Source organism: Leptonychotes weddellii, chromosome 4 (assembly GCF_054177405.1).
Source record: "Leptonychotes weddellii isolate Sample4059 chromosome 4, ASM5417740v2, whole genome shotgun sequence".
In the NCBI taxonomy this organism is placed as follows: Eukaryota; Metazoa; Chordata; class Mammalia; order Carnivora; family Phocidae; genus Leptonychotes; species Leptonychotes weddellii.
This window is the reverse complement of record NC_138372.1, coordinates 24,818,872-24,837,690: the sequence shown is the minus strand read 5'-3', so window position 1 is coordinate 24,837,690 and position 18,819 is coordinate 24,818,872. Positions and strand designations below refer to the sequence as shown.

The window sequence follows — 18,819 nt, the reverse complement described above, 5'->3', positions numbered from 1 at the left end:
GGCGCCTGGGTGGCTCAGTTGGTTAAGCGACTGCCTTCGGCTCAGGTCATGATCCTGGAGTCCCGGGATCGAGTCCCGCATCGGGCTCCCTGCTGTCAGCAGGGAGTCTGCTTCTCCCTCTGACCCTCCCCCCTCTCATGTACTCGCTCTCTCTCATTCTCTCTCTCTCAAATAAATAAATAAAATCTTTAAAAAAAAATAAATAAATAACAAAAGAAAATGAAGTATTCACAGTATGGTATTATAAATTAAAACCCTCTCTGCCATAATTTCTTAATTCTCAGAGGGTGAAAATACCTAACTCACAGGAAGTTGTGAGAACAAAAGTGGGCAATGTATATAAACAACGAAACACATAACCCAGGAAATAGCAGGCACTCAATTAATGTAAACAGCTCTCACATTCCTTTCCAAAAAAAAAAAAAAATTAAAGGAAGAAAGTGCAAGGACCATACCTGTCTGGCATTCTTTGTTTTGGGTATGTGGTTTGCAAGAGGTGGCTTTAGTCTGTGTGATGGGTTTGCACAATAAAGCTTTATTCTTCAAAAGTCTTGGGGGCTGGGAAGGTGGCAGTTTCAGGGCATCTGTTTGTGTACTTGCCTAGTTAAAAAAAAATCAGAAACCGAAGAGGTTTTCAAAAGCTTATCATTAATTATAAGAAATATTATAATTTCAAAAGAAATACTATACTGGAATTACATGGAAGACAGAGAACTTACTAAATATGTAAGAAATACAATATTCCTAAAATAGCAATAGTAATAAAATAGTCTGATAACTATATACTGACTCTGAATGTATCTAATTAACAGTTCTACTTAACAAGACAAATGCTATTTCTATTCTAAGATACTGTTGGTCAGTAACAATGTTGGCTATGTTTAAAATGAGAACTGTTATTTTCTGAGTTGAGTCTTAGAAGACTTTGTTTCAAGATAACTAGAAATAACTTATGATCACTTAAGTAACTTGAAAAAAAAAAGGTATGAAAGTTATCCCAGAGACCAGAAAACACTTTAGAAATGCCACTGTTGGGGCGCCTGGGTGGCTCAGTCGTTAAGCGTCTGCCTTCGGCTCAGGTCGTGGTCCGGCACCCTGGGATCGAGCCCCGCATCGGGCTCCCCGCTCACAGGGAGGCCTGCTTCTCCCTCTCCTACTCCCCCTGCTTGTGTTCCCTCTCTCGCTGTGTCTCTCTCTGTCAAATAAATAAATAAAATCTTTAAAAAAAAAAAAAAAAGAAAGAAATGCCACTGTTCTAGTTGTAAGTTTTTCTCGTATTTATTTTTTTCTTCTTTTAAGAGACAAAACAAAAAAAATACTGAGTGAAGAAACAAGAATGCTTATTTAAGGATAATCTGCACTGGGTGGAAAACAAAGTACATTTTATAAATATTTCATTTACAATCTGACTATATTACAAAACACCCCAAATACCTTTTTGCCTGAATTCTATAAAATTTAATTCTCTAAAGCTAAACTAAAAAAAAAAACTAAACTAAACCAAACAAAAACTGCCTTCAGTAACTACACAGACAGCAACCATTCAAAGAAATCAAAGTACATAAAAGACCTAATTAAATAACCAGAATAACCAGAATCTTGTTCCCAAAGATTAAATGAGCTTATAAAATTTATTTTATGTAACAAAGAATAAGCAGGAAAAATTAACAGACATATTCATACGTATAAAATTGGAAAATAAATACAGTGGCAATACCAGTTAAAAGAATAAAACTTACATCGCCAATGATTTTTGCTGTTACTGTTGGAACTGCACCTGATATAAATTAAAATAAATATTTAGGATCTTACACAATTATTTAAACAGTAGCATTTAAAGCTGATGGTGGAACGACAGACAGAAAATCTCATAATAAAAACATGAATTATCTTAATTCACAGGAAAACTACATGTAAAGTGTCACATGAAAACAAGAGACCGGGAAGTGATAAAAACATTGTTTAATGCCCAGCAGCCCACAAGGAGCCACCCCTCATAATATAAGTGTGTCAAACATATGAAAATGATCACTGATTGAAAAAAAAGATACAGACCAACTGTATTCAACGTCAAAAGGCTAGATAAATGCTTTAAACTCAGACATACCTTGTAAGACACTGTTAGAATTCACTGTGGGCTGAGCAGCAGGAGCACTGGCTAATGATACTACATTAGCTATAACTGGAGTTGAATCCTTTCTTAGAGACGGGGGCCCTGCTGAAGCAGCTGGCACCATGGAAATACTTGCTAATAAGCAAAAATAAAAAAACCTTTTAATTTATATGCACATACAAAGAAACCAACATCTCAGGGAGGTTAAACAATGCTTTTAGTAAGGTTAAATTCTGTTAGAGCAAAGAATCACTTTAGGATTAACTGGGCTTTTTTTTTATTCTTTTAATTAGTGAAACATAAAAGTATTCCATGTACTTTCTCTTGTATAACTATGCATGTGGTATATTTAAAAGGTCATGTGATTTCGATTCTATGTCCTTTGTTTTACTCTCAAATCCTTTTTTAAGGAAATCAAGGTGTATATACCCAATTACAAACATTAACTGCCATTCTTTCCCATAGTTCTTACAGAGTTTAATTCAATACGCTCAGAGAAAACATAATAAACTCATTTTGATGTTAAACTAAAAAGGGATTTAAATGTTAATGCCATTTGAACAGAATGAAATTTGCGAATTTGCATTTCATGAAATTATTAACAACTGTTTAAAGTTCCCAATCTGTAGAACAATAGTTGGTCCTTGGCACTGATAAAGACTGTAAAGTTTAATTTTACCTGCATTGTTTTGTGAAGGTGGGTCACACATACTCTGCTGATTACAGAACATCAAGATACAAAGCAGGTTACAGAAATGTTTAATTTCTCCTCGCCATTTCAAGGACTCACTGAGTTTACCCTGTCGCTTACAACCATCACATTTGGCCATCTAAAAATGAAATAAGATGGTAAAGGAGTAAAAAACAAATTATCTGTGGCCTGAGAGAATGAAAGCAGTACACAAATGACAAGTGAGGAAATTAACTTAGAATCTAGAACACAACAATGAAGGTTAACCACCCTAAAATGGTAAATATCATTTTTTATCATTTATACTAAACATTAAAAGTCACATTATAGATGTCAATAAAGAGTAATTTAAAAACACAGTGAAATGAAAATAAGACCTATATTCTTCAAAAACTTCTGAAGACAAATTCATTTTAGTTAAATAATAAATTAATAAAATGCTAATTTTAAATACTTTGAGGTCTTAAGACTAACAGATCTTCTATACGGAAATTAAAAACAAAAAGAAGGGGCGCCTGTGTGGCTCAGTTGGTTAAGCATCTGCTTTTGGCTCAGCCCCACGTCGGGCTCCCTGCTCAGTGGAGAGCCTACTTCTCCCTCTCCCTGCCACTCTCCTACTTGCGCTATCAAATAAATAAATAAAATCTTAAAAAAAAAACAAAAAGAACATAACTTCAGTGACATTAAAGTCTTCTTAAATCTTTTATTAATACTGCAAGAGGACATAATACTTTTTTTTTTTTTACATAATACATTTAATACTTAAAAGTTTTAAATCACTAAACTGCCCTTCATACTACATTGGAGAATAAAACGGAGTAATGTATGCCCTAACTTGAAAAACCCCAGGAATGTGGATTATATTTACCTGATAGAACAGAACTGTGTATTTGGACATGCATTCTTCACAACAGAACTCTTCTACTTTCCCCCCCAAATTATTCTGTACCAATTTGGGAGATGTCTGTAAACAATAACTGCACATTTTACAGTGATTTCCCCAGCGTTTTGCCAAGTCATGTTTATAAAGCAATTTGCAACCTAAAAACAGGAAAGATAAAATTAACATGAGAAAAAATATTAAGTATCTACATCTTTAAACTTAAATGCCCTGTGACAATGTTTTCACACTTGGATCCTTAGCAATTAGTAGATCAAGAGATCAATTTAAAGGATCTATTCTATCATTTTCTTTTTTTAAATAAGACAGGACAGAAAATATTACAATGCATCACACATAATAAAAGCCAGCTTTGTTTCATAAAACTTTTATTTTACTTGGGGGGGTGATAACATACTGGGTCACAATGATCTTTTGTGTTGTGGTCAAAAGGTTTGAAAGCCATTAGTCTAGGAGGCCAATTGTGTACAGCTTTAGAATAAAACAAAACATATTAAACATACAAAACAGTCATCTAAATAAAGAAGACAATCTACCTCACATTGATTTGCCTATTCAGAAACATGTCTGTTTAAAACAACAGAAGTATAATCTTAGGATGCTACCAAAATTTAAGCAGTTCTCTTTAGAAATAAGATGCAATAGGGGTGCCAGGGTGGCTCAGTCGGTTAAGTGTCCAACTTCTGGTTTCGGCTCCAGCCGTGATCTCAGGGTCCTGGTATGGAGCCCCACGGCAGGCTTCATGCTCAGCAGGGAGTCTGCTTAAGATTCTCTCCCTCTTCCTTTCCCTCTGCCCCTCCCCCACCTAATAAATAAATATATCTTTAAAAAAGGTGCAATAACTACAACATCCCTATCAATCTAAGAACATGGTATGTTTTTCATATCACCATCTTCTGTAATACAGTTCAACAATCTTTTCCTTCATTTTGACATCTATAGGATATGAAGGACTAACTCAGAAAAAAAAAAAAGCAAACCAAGTGTAAACAAAAGACTTTGTTGTTATACACAAAGGATAAACTAGATAAATAGTAACAGCTTAAATCATCAGTTACTTTTAAAAGGACCAACATGCTCAGTAGGTAAAATGATCTTGCCTTTACCTTCACTACAGAATGACTTGTCAGCACCTGAGAATCGCACAGTCTCCTTTACAATTTTCTCAATTTTACAATATTCACACATTGCCATTACATTATTTATTTTCTTATATTCATCAGAACAATTCTTGCCACAGAACTGAAACATTTTACCCTGTAAAGAAATAATCATCAAGTACTAATTAAACATTTGGTTTATCTTTTGGAAATCCTTATTCCCTCCTACTTTCAAAACAAGTAGTGTAATTTTGAGAGATGAAAAGCCAGAAATTATTTTACAGATAGACCATTTTATACCCAAACCCTTTACCATGATCCTATACTTTACCTTATAGTCAAGAAGTTCTGGTTTTGTGGCAAAAAGGCGGTTACAGTGCTGACACTTGAGTTTCACAACACTTCGTGCGAACCCAACGTGCTGGGATTGGGCAGCAAGTCGCTGGAGACCAGCTGCAGCAGAGCTACTGATGGAGGTGGGAGAAACAGCAGAGGTGTTCCCCCCTCCTGCTGATACTGTTGAACTTGTGGGGATGCTTACAATTACTTGGCCCTGAGACAAGGGCACTACTGAAGAATTCATCCCTGTTGGTTTGTTGAACAAATTCTGAAAAATGAAACAAAATGATCAATGTAATCATTTGTTCAAACAAATAAGCACTGAATGCCTAAGTTTGACAAGCACAGTTCAAGGTACGTAAGATACACCTGTGAACAAGCAAAACTCCCTACCTTTGAGCAGCTTGTAAGTGAATGTGCAGTGTCTCTTATACCCAAAAACTAAAATAATTTAATGATCTCCTTTATTTAATTTTTTTAACTTTTTTAAAAAGTAATCTCTGGGGTGCCTGGGTGGCTCAGTTGGTTAAGCAACTGCCTTCGGCTCAGGTCATGATCCTGGAGTCCCAGGATCGAGTCCCGCATCGGGCTCCCTGCTCGACAGGGAGTCTGCTTCTCCCTCTGACCCTCCCCCCTCTCATGCTCTCTCTCTCTCATTCTCTCTCTCAAATAAAAAAAAATAATAAATAAATAAAAGTAATCTCTGTGCAACATGGGGCTCAAACTCACAATCCCAAGATCAAGAGTGGTTCGCCCTATTGACTGAACCAGCCAGGGCCCCAAACTAATAACCTCCTTTAAAAATAATATCCTGGGGCGCCTGGGTGGCTCAGTTGGTTAAGCGACTGCCTTCGGCTCAGGTCATGATCCTGGAGTCCTGGGATCGAGTCCCACATCGGGCTCCCTGCTCAGCAGGGAGTCTGCTCCTCCCTCTGACCCTCCCCCCCTCATGCTCTCTATCTCAGTCTCTCTCAAATAAATAAATAAAATCTTTAAAAAATAAAAATAAAAATAAAAATAATATCCTCCCAATAGATAATCTGGGTAATAACAATTCCACTTAATGTTACAGGAGGCAATTAAATGACAATCCTCCAAATACAGCAAAAGTCAAAGAATCCATGTTTAACAAGACTGAGATAGAAGTGTAAGCAATCGGGGCAGGAGCAAACACCTACCAAGTTTACACACTACATAGTAGGCACCTCACTGACTGGAACAGAGGAAGATTTTTGACGCCGTACCTGGAACGCGACAACACAGCTGTAGCTGCAGAAGTTGCGTATACTTCCATCAGACATGGCGAGGTGATACTGAGGGATTGCTGAGGTTTTACAACTGTTACACTGCACTTGTACACCTAAGCAAATCAAAATAAAAACTAATGAGTAATATATACAAATGTTCACAAATGTTTGAGAAAATAAGTAAGTATCCAATATATGAAAATTCAAGGGCCAGGTCAAGTTGCAGGAACTGAAACTAAATCACGTCACATACAAACAAAAACTAACTTAACATTAATAATACTTCTTTTAATTTAAAGTAGGCACAGTCTACCCTGAAACTACAAAGTAAATGAATACGGAAATAAATCAGGTGTGGATAAAAAGATATATTAAAGAAGCCATATGAAATTTTTTTGGAAAAGGGGAATGCACAAATAGGCAAGCAAATAAATAAACATAACTTAAGCAATCAAGGCAAGAGGTGGTATTTTACAACACAGATCTGAAATATTTTAAATTTGCCTTAAAAATCAATTATATTTGGACAAAAATCTATACTATACAAAAAAGCAATAACCATAACTTTTGTCAACTATTATTACTTATATAGTTTATGAAACCAGTATTACCTGCAGAAGTAACCATTTTAACTCTGTAAGCAGATAAGCAATTAACAGAACAGAAAAGCTCTGTCTTTCCCAAGCTATTGGTATTTTCAATCATTTCTGCTGAGGATCTCAATGATTTGCAAAGCGCACATGGTGTAATTTTGGCTGATTTCTATTAAGAGAATAAAATAACATTCATTTTTACCAAATTATAAGTAAAAGCATAATTCTTTGAAATGTTTATACTTAACACTGTTGAAATATTTTAAATTAGTGGCTTTCAAACTTTTATGATTATAATCCTCAGTAAGAAATAAATTTTACAAAGTGACCCAGTACATATTTCTGAAGTTTTGTTTGTGTATTACACATATATGTATATAAAACTGAGAAAGTTTCATAAAACAATATAAATTATGATAACATGTGATGCATGTTTATATTTTCCATTCTATTCTATTTCATTAAAAAATAATGCTGACTACAACCTGGCAATTAATTTGGGGATCTATTAATTGATTGTAACTATAGTTTTAAAAATGGAATTTAAAAAAATTACACAACAGGGAATTCATGCTCTTACACTATGCTAAAAATTAGAAGAACCCCCCCAACAAAAGGTGCTATATATGGCAATAAAATGTGAATTCAAGAGAATAAAATTAGAAAATTCACTACCAAATATTCTACCACTAATAACAACAAGGCACACAAAGCAATAAGCAAGTAAGCAATAAAGTTGGAGCAAACTTTGGATATCACAAGTGTCTAAATATAAGCAATCAATGAGTCTCTTAAGTTCCCACAAAATTAGGGATTCAGCAGCAAATAATGCTAAATACTACTAACATATCACACATTTAGGATAACCTATGAAGTATACCCAGTACCCATTATCTCTGTGAAGATTTTGCTGATAGTTTCATCTTGTCCTATCAAGTAGAACTGATCTGTGCCCTGCTGTACCATAATACTTCCATCATACCATCTCTACTCAGTTAGTTGTAGGTCTATCTCCCCCAGGAGACAGTAGCCCCTCAAAGCAGGAATTACATCTAATGTTTGTTTAATGAATTATATATGACGAAGGAAAGAAAGCAGCAGATATGACCATCTTCAATATGCCAGTTTCTATAGTAGGTGCTTTCTCATTCTTACTTCACATAATCCTAACAACATCTCAGTAACAGTAGTAGTATAATATCCATTCACAGATAAGAAAATGGACCCAGGGAGTTTAACAGCTTTCCCCAGGTAAAATTCTATTTGAATAGAAAGTCAAGGAATCAAACCAAGATCTGCTTTACTTCTAAATTCACGTTCTTTCTCTACACTATAGTACATATTAATATGTGAAAAATTTATAGATATTGGCTAAATTAAAAACAATAAATAATTTAAAATTAAGATGATTCAACCTATTTCTCCTTCTCTTGCGGAATATGAACCATCTTTCAATGGACTGAATCCAAGTAACTTTTAGTACTTGAACAATATCAAGAAAAGTCTTTTGGACAAGGATAAGCTCATGAAGATACTGTCTTTTTTTCTCCCTGTGAGGGTAAAACCAAGGTGTTTCTAGAGGAAGGAATAAATAGTAAAGCTAAGCCCCTTTAATGTGCTTCATAATAACAAGAAATAAATGGAAACAATGTATAATATTGAAAATTCCAAAATCACTGCAAAGTATTAAGAATACGTTAAAAGGGGCGCCTGGGTGGCTCAGTTGGTTAAGCGACTGCCTTCGGCTCAGGTCATGATCCCGGAGTCCTGGGATCGAGTCCCACATCAGGCTCCCGGCTCGGCGGAGAGCCTGCTTCTCCCTCTGACCCTATCCCCTCTCATGCTGTTTCTCTCTCTCTCTCTCTCAAGTAAATAAATAAATAAAATCTTTAAAAATATTAAAAAAATAAAAAAAAAAGAATACGTTAAAAGAAATTTCTCAAATGACATCACATTCATGAATCTTGTTAGACTGTATAAAGATTCACTAATTTAAGGAAAAGAATGATCAGCTAATGTACTGAAACAGGAAGGCACTGTAAAATTAAAAATATTCCTTTGGACTTATGAATTTTAAAATCTAATTTGTGATCAAAATTTACTAACAAAATACAAATATAGTAAAAATGAAACTGCCTAACAGACATTTGTCATACAGCATTCAAGTGATTCATCTTCTATAAACCTCATCAATTCACAAAATAACATATAACCTACATTTATTTTTCCTATTTCATGAAGAAAAGGAAAAACCTCTTAAAAACAATTAATTGTAAGATTTTTATTGCCTGAATTGCAATTTCAACTATATGGATTTCATGGCAAGAATATATATGTAACTTGTGACCTTACCTTATCAAATAAAAAAGTATACACTTATATGCAAACCAAAAATATATTTCAAAGAAAACTATTCACCAAAAAGATGAGACTGGGTATCTCTGGGAGATGCATTATTTTTCTTCTTTGTGCATTTTCAAAATATTGTTAAAAAACATGAATCATATTTGAAATATAAATGCCATGCCCTAAAAGCATGTATTTCAAATGCATGAAGAGAAAAATACACTACTTATAAAACTCTACAAGTGGGTTTTTAATACACATTCATTTGACAAGTACTATTTATATGTAAAAATATTAAGCTAATAATAACATCTTATCTCTCTCTCTCCCTCTGACAAATAAATGAAATCTTAAAAAAAAATAACTTCTTAGTATTTTTATGACAATATTTTCATAAGTAAGTTCTACCAAAACAAGTAAATCCTCCTGAAAGGAACAAAAACACTGGGGTTAAATACAGTCATGTACCTGCTTATATGCTGTGACACACGCTGAGCTACAAAACTTCTTAGACTGGCCCTCGATCTGAAGCATGTGGCACTGCCCAGAGCCACTGTAACAGTAGCCCCCACAGTTCTCACAACAGTTCATGGTGAGGTTGTTGGCAGAGCGAAACTTCGAGAAGCAGGCATCACTGCAAAGTTTATGTACCACATTCTGGTAATTAACTTCATGTCGAATCTAGGAATTAAAAAACAACACACCAACAACAAGCAGAGACCATTAAAAGCTGCTCTTTTAAGCACAAACATTAGATCTCCCTGGACCTCCCGCCCAAAAGTAAGATGACTTACAACAGCATTCTTCTGACACATGCTGCATTTGGTTGAAATGCTGTTCGTATTTATGGTGACAACAGGTTTCCTTTTCAGTTCGTACGTTGACAGACATGACTGACTGCAGAAATCTTTACTAGTGGTGCTATTTTCAAACTGGGCACTGATCACATCCTTTGGATTTAAAATATCTCTAAAAATGATAACAAAAATAAAATAAGCCACAGTATCATTTGTATTTTTCCTTTTTGTCAGTAAAAATAAATAAAACAGGGGCGCCTGGGTGGCTCAGTCGGTTAGGTGTCTGCCTTCAGCTCAGGTCATGATCCCAGGGTTCTGGGATCGAGCCCTATATCGGGCTCCCAGCTCAGCGGGGAGCCTGCTTCTCCCACTCCTCCCCGCTCGTGCTCTCTCTCTAATCTTTAAAATAAATAAATAAAACAGAGACAATTATATATATATGTATGGAAAGGGCACTGATATTTAAATAAGAACACATGGGTTTTCCTGGGTAAACGGATAAATTGCTCTGATCCTTAAGTTCTGTTCTATAAACAGAACTAAGACATGGCTTACTTCATAGAACTGTTGGGAGAATTAGTATACTGTGTTTCAAGACTAAAAGGATATACATCAAGCAGTTTTATTCATTATCTCTAATAGGTAGGATGATAAGAGACGTTAATTTTCTTCTTTAGGCTCTTCCATATTTTCAAAATATTCTTTAAAAATATATTACACTTGAAAAAATTTAAAAACACCACCTTTTAAAAGTAAAAATACAGGGGCACCTGGCTGGCTCAGTTGGTGAAGCATGAGACTATTAACCTTAGGACTGTGAGAGAGAGCCCCATGCTGGGTGTAGAAATTACTTAAAAATAAAATCATTAATAAATAAATGTAAAAATACATTTCAAGCCACACAATGTATACTCTAGCATAGTTATATAAAATCGAGTACTTCTATTTTCAAATAATTTAATTTGCAAGCATGAGTAGCAAAGACAATGAAGATTAAAACACTTCTAAGGCCCCCTACCACTCTACACCTTATCCTACCCCCAAACCAGTGTTCCCATATAGCAGTTTATTAAATTGTTTAAGTGTAAACCATTTCAAAAGCCAATGGAAGGGGCTCCTGGTTAAGCGACCAACTCTTGATTTCGGCTCAGGTCATGATCTCAGGGTCATGAAATCAAGCCCCAAGTTGAGCTCTGGGCTGAGCATGGAGCCTGCTTGAGATTCTCCCTCTCCCTCTCCCTCTGCCCCTCCCTGGCTCATGCTCACACTCACTGTCTCTCTTAAAAATAAAAAAAAAAAAAAGCCAATGGGAAAAAAAATGCCTTTATGGAAATTTTCTAAATGTTGTCTCCCTCCCATGAGTACACACCACATAATAGTATATAAACCATTATACTCATTCTTGCATCTTAAACAGATTACACTAATAGAGTACTTTTTAGAAAAGATTACAAATATCTCTGCTTCAATAAAAGATAATAGTAAACATAATAATCATCACAAGGAACACCTCATATGCTATAATACATAACTCCATACATCATCTTCTATACTTAGTAGCTCTAGGCTCTTCTACGTTCTGCATTTGTTTTTGCCTTCACAGTTATTGTTATTTTTATTTTTTAAAGATTTTATTTATTTGTATAACAGAGAGAAAGAGAGAGCACAAGCAGGGGAAGCAGCAGGCAGGGGGAGAAGCAAACTTTCTGCTGAGCAGGGAGCCCGATGCGCAACTCGATCCCAGGACCCTGCGATCATGACCTGAGCCGAAGGCAGACACTTAACCAACTCAGCCACCCAGGCGCCCCAGTTATTTTTTAATTAGGGTTTTTTAAAAAGATTTTATTTATTTGACAGAGAGAGAGAAAAAGAGAAAAAACATGAGCAGGGGGAGGGGCAGAGGGAGAGGAAGAAGCAGGCTCCCCATTTAGCAGGGACCCCGACATGAGGCTTGATCCCAGGACCCTGGGATCATGACCTGAGCTGAAGGCAGATGCTTTAACCATCTGAGCCACCCAGGTGTCCCTAGGTTTTAATATATTTCATTTATAGAAGTATCTATTGAGCACTTATATTGAGCCAGGCACTAGCTATACCCTGTGTCACAATATGGTACAAGCACGCACTCCAGGAGCTCATAGTATATTGGGACAAAAAGACAAATGACATATAAAATACCGTAACAGAAGCACCCTTAATATATAAAAGTGAAATCATTATGAAAAAGCATAACGTACAATAGAAACAGAAATGAAGAAACAATTATTTCAGACACTATGTGACATGAAAGGCTACCCAACAGGTGACATTTTAGCTGTATCTTAAATAGGAGCTTCCTAGAAGGTTAAGGAGATAAGGGTTGGGGTGCAGCATGGATCAAGGCAAGGAAGAATAAAAGTAGGTATATGTCTCACTCCCCTCAGTATGCCTAGCATCCAAGTACGTTACATCTTATTGTACATTATATCTGATTCCAAATAGTAAAACTTCAGAAATGATACAGACAATCCTGAAATAGTTACTTCTTTGAGTATCATTATATCAAGTAATCTGATCTTTCTAATAGTATTTAAAAATTTATCCTCCAAATTACCTCTTTTACGGAGGATTTGAAAAAGATTTTTAAAAACAGTGTTAGGTCCTTATAACTAAAGAAACCTGAAAATTAAATGATAATTAGCCAAAATATACTTAGACTTTAGGTTAAATTCAAGATGTTAAGAGATATGGTTAATAAAAGATTAAGAAAAATAAAACTGTTACTTCAAATAGCTATTGAGTTTCTTGTAACCTAAGTGCTGCTGCTGTATTTCTACTGGTCCATAAACATAGTGGCTATCAGGAAGGAAATCTTTTCTACCTCCACCCATTCAAATTAAATTGAAATCCTTCTTGGGATCCTTCAAGGGATTAACTTACAAATCAAACCTGTTTGATTATATGGACTATATGGGGGCCAGGGGGCGGGGTGTTAGCAAAATTAACCAGCTATGTGACACTGAGGAAATCTTTTAACTTTTTTGAATCCAATTTCCTTATATTTAAGGTACGATCGATCCAATTGAACAATTTTATAGTCAGATAAACCAGACTTTCCCAAACTGCTGTAATGACTGTGTAAATAAGAGGAAAACGGGGGGCCTGGGTGGCTCAGTCAGTTAAGCGTCCTATTATTTTTTTTTTTAAGATTTTATTTATTTAGGGCGCCTGGGTGGCTCAGTCGTTAAGCGTCTGCCTTCGGCTCAGGTCATCATCCCAGGGTCCTGGGATCGAGCCCCACATCAGGCTCCCTGCCCAGCAGGAAGCCTGTTTCTCTCTCTCCCACTCCCCCTGCTTGTGTTACTGCTCTCGCTATCTCTGTCTCTGTCAAATAAATAAATAAAATCTTTAAAAAAAAAAAAAAAGATTTTATTTATTTATTTGTCAGAGAGCACAGGCAGAGGGAGCAGCAGACAGAGGGAGAAGCAGGCTCCCTGCTGAGCAAGGAGCCCGATGCGGGACTAAATTCCAAGACCCTGGGATCACAACCTGAGCTGAAGGCAGTCGCTTAACAGACTGAGCAACCCAGGCGTCCCTAAGCATCCAATTTTTGATCTCAGCTCAGGTCTCTATCTCAAGGTCGTGAGTTCAAGCCCGTGTTGAACGGAAAAAAAAAAAAAGGAAAACAAGGGAAGGAAAGGTAAAGTGGTAAAAAGGAGATGAAAGAGTAGTTCAGGAAGTAAAACAATGCAAGGAAAATCAAGACTGATCAGGGGTTGAGGGCTGAGCAGCAACAGAAAAGAGATCTTATAAAATGAGAAGGGGAGAAAAGAAAGAAAATGGGGAAGAAAAGGCAGAGGAGACATGCAGGTAAGGAATACCTGATAGAGAACAGTAAGAGGCAAATGGAAAAGAACAGGGGTGAAAAAGGATAATAGATAAGTGAATGAATGAAGAGGTAGAACAGTTAAGTAGAATAAGTGAATGAATGAAGAGGTAGAAGAGTTAAGAGTCAAGGAATGACAGGCTGAAAACATGGAAGATTTATGGATAAGACCAAACATAACAAAAGACAAATGTAATCTTAAAGGATAACTGAACTACATATGATCAAGATGGATAAGACATGACACGTAGGTGAAAATGACCTATCTCCAGATAACGCTAGGCAAACCAAAGGGATTTAATAAATTTAGATGAAAAGAATAATATGTATGGACAAGACTTTAAAAACACAGACAGAAAGAGGGCACACATTTTAAAACTTCTGTGAGTTTTCTACGGTCATTTTAAAATTCACTGATATATCTCTGAAAATATCTGTGACTATTATTATGAAAGAAGAAATAAAACTGAAATTTTTGAAAGTGCCAATCACTAAAGTAGAATTAAATAAAGAAGCGTAAGAGGAAGTTATTATATGAAATTATCTCATGGCAAAACAGAAAAAAAACCTATAAAAATCATAATTTTCAAGTTGATTTAATCTTAGAATCTGATAATATATGAGAATATAGAAATGAAGTACACACTTTTAAAAGTATGTTTTATGATTCAAACATTATAAATAAAGAAGTCTATTTTCACTAAATCAAACATGAAACATAAAAGGAAGCCACGTAACTACCAGAAAGACTTCTAACCACATTCAAATTTCTTTCAAGTCTCTAAAATGCCTTTTTCCAACTAAACCAGAAGAGGGAGCACCTTCTTCCCTTTCCAGACAGAGAAAAGGGAAGGTTTCATGTGAGGAACTATAAATACAAATATCTAAACTATTAAACTGTGGTTTGAATAGCTTAATAATAAAGGCCAAAGTGTTTCAGAACAAGAACATTATTCATCTTTCTCTGACTTATTTAAGCAGTTTCTAACAATCACCATATCAAATCAAACAAAATGAATTCATATTCTTCAAATATATCAGAAAGACCTTATCAAGGTCTAAGGTCATATTCTTTCGATTTTCAACACTAAAATGGAACCTCTGAGGTAGTTCAGAGAAACTGAGAAGATAAAAAAATATATACACTGGAGTCCTTTTAAAGGTTAAGTTTTAAATGAATTCCAATTAGATAACAAGATACATTAACTTTAAATATTTGTGGATTTAAGTATCTATTACCTCTAAGATAAAAGCATCTCAACTAACAAGGATGGAAAGGCTTGTTTCAAAAACATCTCTTAATATATAAAAGGCACATTATTTGCAGTTAAAATAAGCTGAGCACCTAGTATTCAGAAAAACTGAGAGGGGTGCCTAGGTGGATCAGTCAGTTGAGCACCCAACTCTTGATTTTGGTTCAAGACATGATCTCAGGGTCGGGAGAGCAAGCCCCTCAACATCAGGCTCCATGCTCATCGGGAAGTCTACTTGAGATTCTCTTTCTTCCTCTCCCTCTTCCCCTCCCTCCCGCTTGCTCTCTCTCAAATAAATAAATTTTTTAAAAAAAGGAAAACCTGAGAGCAGCAACATGCTGTGGGACTTCTCAATAAACATGGAAATGTAGAAAATTAAACAATACACAGATAAGAACAGAGTACTTTAAAAGGAAACAAACAAAGAAGATAATTTAGAATTCTGCTATACTTTGAGCAACTTGAACAAGTTTTCTTGGTGGGAGGCAGTGGTGGGCGGGCAGGTGGAACTGTATATCCAGTGAGGCACAGCGTGGAGCAGAAAAGCTGAGTAGACCCTTTCCTCTGATAAGCAGTTTGCCCCTTCTGGAGGATTTTTTTACAACCAGAACAGGAAACTCGGACAGCTGTGGCTGGAACTGAAGGAAGCATTTTATTCATGCCAGATGACGCCAGTGAAGGCTGAAAGCCAGTAGTCAACTGTGGAGCTTAAAAAAAAAAAAAAAAAAAAGGTAAAAGAAAAAATGTTTTACTATTTGTCTGAATTTTAAGGATATATATCCTTCTTTCTCTTCTAGAACCAGTGTTGAAACCCAAAACTAATTATGCAATATATAATTAAAGCCATTCTAAATGGGCAGAGAACTGCCTAGTTTACTAACACAAGTAGATACTTCCTCTCATCCTACTGGTCAGAATAAACAAACATGATGCATTTACTCAGGTCTGTTTCTTACCAAGAGGACTGCCACTGACTGAAAAGACAGCACTAATTTTCAATTCCCCTTCTTGAGTTTTTTGCTGTTGGCCATGACTATACTCCTTTAAAAAAGAAAATAAATAAATAAATACTTATAGAAAAGAATTAATACAATGTGTCTAAAGAAATCCAGACATTCAATACATTTTACTTTGGCTACACAAGGCAGAGAAAATGTTCATACTACATTACCATTAATAAGAAATAAAGCAAGCAAACGGTAATTGCAATAAGGGTATAATAGGTTTGCATATGCTGAAAAATTAACAGGTAAAAAATGAAAGTAGCTACCCAATTAGCCTGTAGCACTACCAGATATTTAAATTATTTTTGAAAATTCTTACTATTACAGTATGTTAAGTTGCTGTTTATTATAAAAGTAATACACACTATACAAAGTTTAGACAGGTAGAAATAAGGAAAAAATTCTACTCATGTTTCCATCACACCAAAACCACCACTGTTATTCTTTTGGTATATTTCTTTCCAGTCTTTTCCCCTCCTGTATTCAGAGGCTTTATTTTTCTACATAGTTGTAATTAAACTGAATATATCATTCTAATAAAAATGATTTCTTGATCACTGAGTCAACTGAACATTTGCCTATTATTACATTGGTGTTTTATAAACTGGATTCAAAGAATCCCTGAGGTCTACAGATATATTCTAGGGAGTCTGAGAATTCTAAGAGAATATTTTTGAAAACCATGTATTTATTTCAATGACTTTTTTGGCGAATATAAACATATTTTTCATCATGAATAACCACATATAACTGAGTTATACTACAAGTTTTCAGTGCTGTTATTTGTTTTTACAATTATATTATTTCACTGTGAAATCTGTAAGTGGCAGATTTAACTTTTATTTTCATTCATTGTTTATTACATTGAAACTTGCAAAACCCCAGCAGACCTCTTATTCTTGGAATTCTCAGACAACTCCAACATAACCCCTTTTTTTTTGTGGTAAGAGGTATCTGGTCCATTACTCACGTTTGAGAAATATTGATAGATATATTATTTAATAGACATATCAGATTACACAGGGATGAGACTGGGATGAGGTGAGTGAGGCACTTGCCTCAGGCACAAAATTAAGGTACCAAAAATCTCAGTAATCAAGACAATATTTTAATGCAATATTTTTTTAAATGTACAATCCATGATGAACAAAACAAGAAAACTTATATAAAACGACAGGATCGGTATTACTGATTTTTCCTTTGGCCTCAGTCTCCAATTTAATGGTCCTGCATGACACTGAGAATATATAACCATAACCCAATGTCAGTCCACTTGTTTCCTCTGGTATAATCAGAAATACCATGATGAACATCTCTGTGAATACTCATACTCTCATACTTAGCATTATGTTCTAAAGGAAGGATTCTTGAAGTGATATTACTAGGTAAAAAGGTATACAGTCAATGTTCCTGATACACAATGACAGTTTTTTTTTTAACTTCTAATTAGATTTATTCTAGCAATTTGTGTAAAAAGCCATTTAAAAGTCTTTCCCCAGTTGTCTCAATCTGCAATTCTTTTTGTAATATCCACTTATATTATAATGTACCAATATTAACTTTTGTAGCACGTTACCAACATTTTTTCAATATTTACTTTTACAATTTTTTTATGTACTGAAGTTTCCATTTCTATGCCAAAAATCTAGTTTTTACCTTTGTGATTTCTTTGATTTCTCATAAAGTTGTACTGCCACAATAAAATGCTAAGAAAATGGTTTCATTGTTTTTAATATAGTCCTTTAATCCAGAGGTCAGCAAACTTTATCTGAAAAGGGCCAGATACTAAATATTTTCAATTCTGGAGGCCATACTACCACAAACTACTCAACTCTGCCCTGGTAGACCAAAAGCATCCATAGATAATATATAAATGAATGAATGTGGCAATGATCCAATAAAACTTTATTTACAAGAACAGTGTACAAAAAAACAAAAACAAATCAGAAACACAGAAAGCAGGCTGGATTTGGCGTGCTGCTGATAATTTGCCAACCCCTAATTTAATCCACCTGGGATTTATTTACTTTGAGGTTTAAAGGGCATTTTTTCCCTTTCTCTGAATAATTACTGAATTCCTTCCATTCACTGTTAACATACCAAATTGTTTAAAAAATGTCTCTGTGGCAATCTGTTCTGTATCATTATCAGCCTAATTTTTTTTTTTTTAAGTAAACTCTACCCCCAACATGGGGCTCAAACTCACGACCCCGAGATCAAGAGTCGCACACACTACCAACTGAGCCAGCCAGGCGCCCCATTATCAGCCTCATTTTAGGATATCACACTATCCTAATAAACCTAATTGTGACAGGTTTAACCATTTAATAGTCCGCCACTATCAAACTATTTTTCAGAACACATGTGTAATGTTTGTGTGTGTACATGCCTATTCTTCAAAACATCAGAACCTACTGATATTTTCATCAGAATTGTATCGAAACTCGATCTTAATTTAGGAATCACTGACACCTTACATTTAAAAAGTCTCTCCATTCTATCAAATTGTCTTTTATCTGACATAAGTACTTTTTAAAGTTGCTTTGCCAAAAGGAATACTATATATTTTC

General features: G+C 35.1%; 1 protein-coding gene across 1 annotated transcript in view; it reads right to left on the bottom strand.

Moving 5' to 3' along the window:
* Positions 1–18,819, bottom strand: part of ZMYM4 (zinc finger MYM-type containing 4) — a 127,704-nt gene that overhangs the window by 24,749 nt on the left and 84,136 nt on the right. The window contains exons 6-18 of the mRNA XM_081816848.1: positions 16,202–16,286; positions 15,697–15,952; positions 10,125–10,299; positions 9,799–10,011; positions 7,003–7,153; positions 6,389–6,504; positions 5,137–5,412; positions 4,812–4,962; positions 3,673–3,845; positions 2,793–2,943; positions 2,108–2,248; positions 1,740–1,777; positions 451–600 (exon numbers count right to left, since the gene is read on the bottom strand). Coding sequence (XP_081672974.1) covers positions 451–600; positions 1,740–1,777; positions 2,108–2,248; positions 2,793–2,943; positions 3,673–3,845; positions 4,812–4,962; positions 5,137–5,412; positions 6,389–6,504; positions 7,003–7,153; positions 9,799–10,011; positions 10,125–10,299; positions 15,697–15,952; positions 16,202–16,286 — 2,076 coding nt within the window. The remainder of the gene's footprint in view (positions 1–450; positions 601–1,739; positions 1,778–2,107; positions 2,249–2,792; positions 2,944–3,672; positions 3,846–4,811; positions 4,963–5,136; positions 5,413–6,388; positions 6,505–7,002; positions 7,154–9,798; positions 10,012–10,124; positions 10,300–15,696; positions 15,953–16,201; positions 16,287–18,819) is intronic.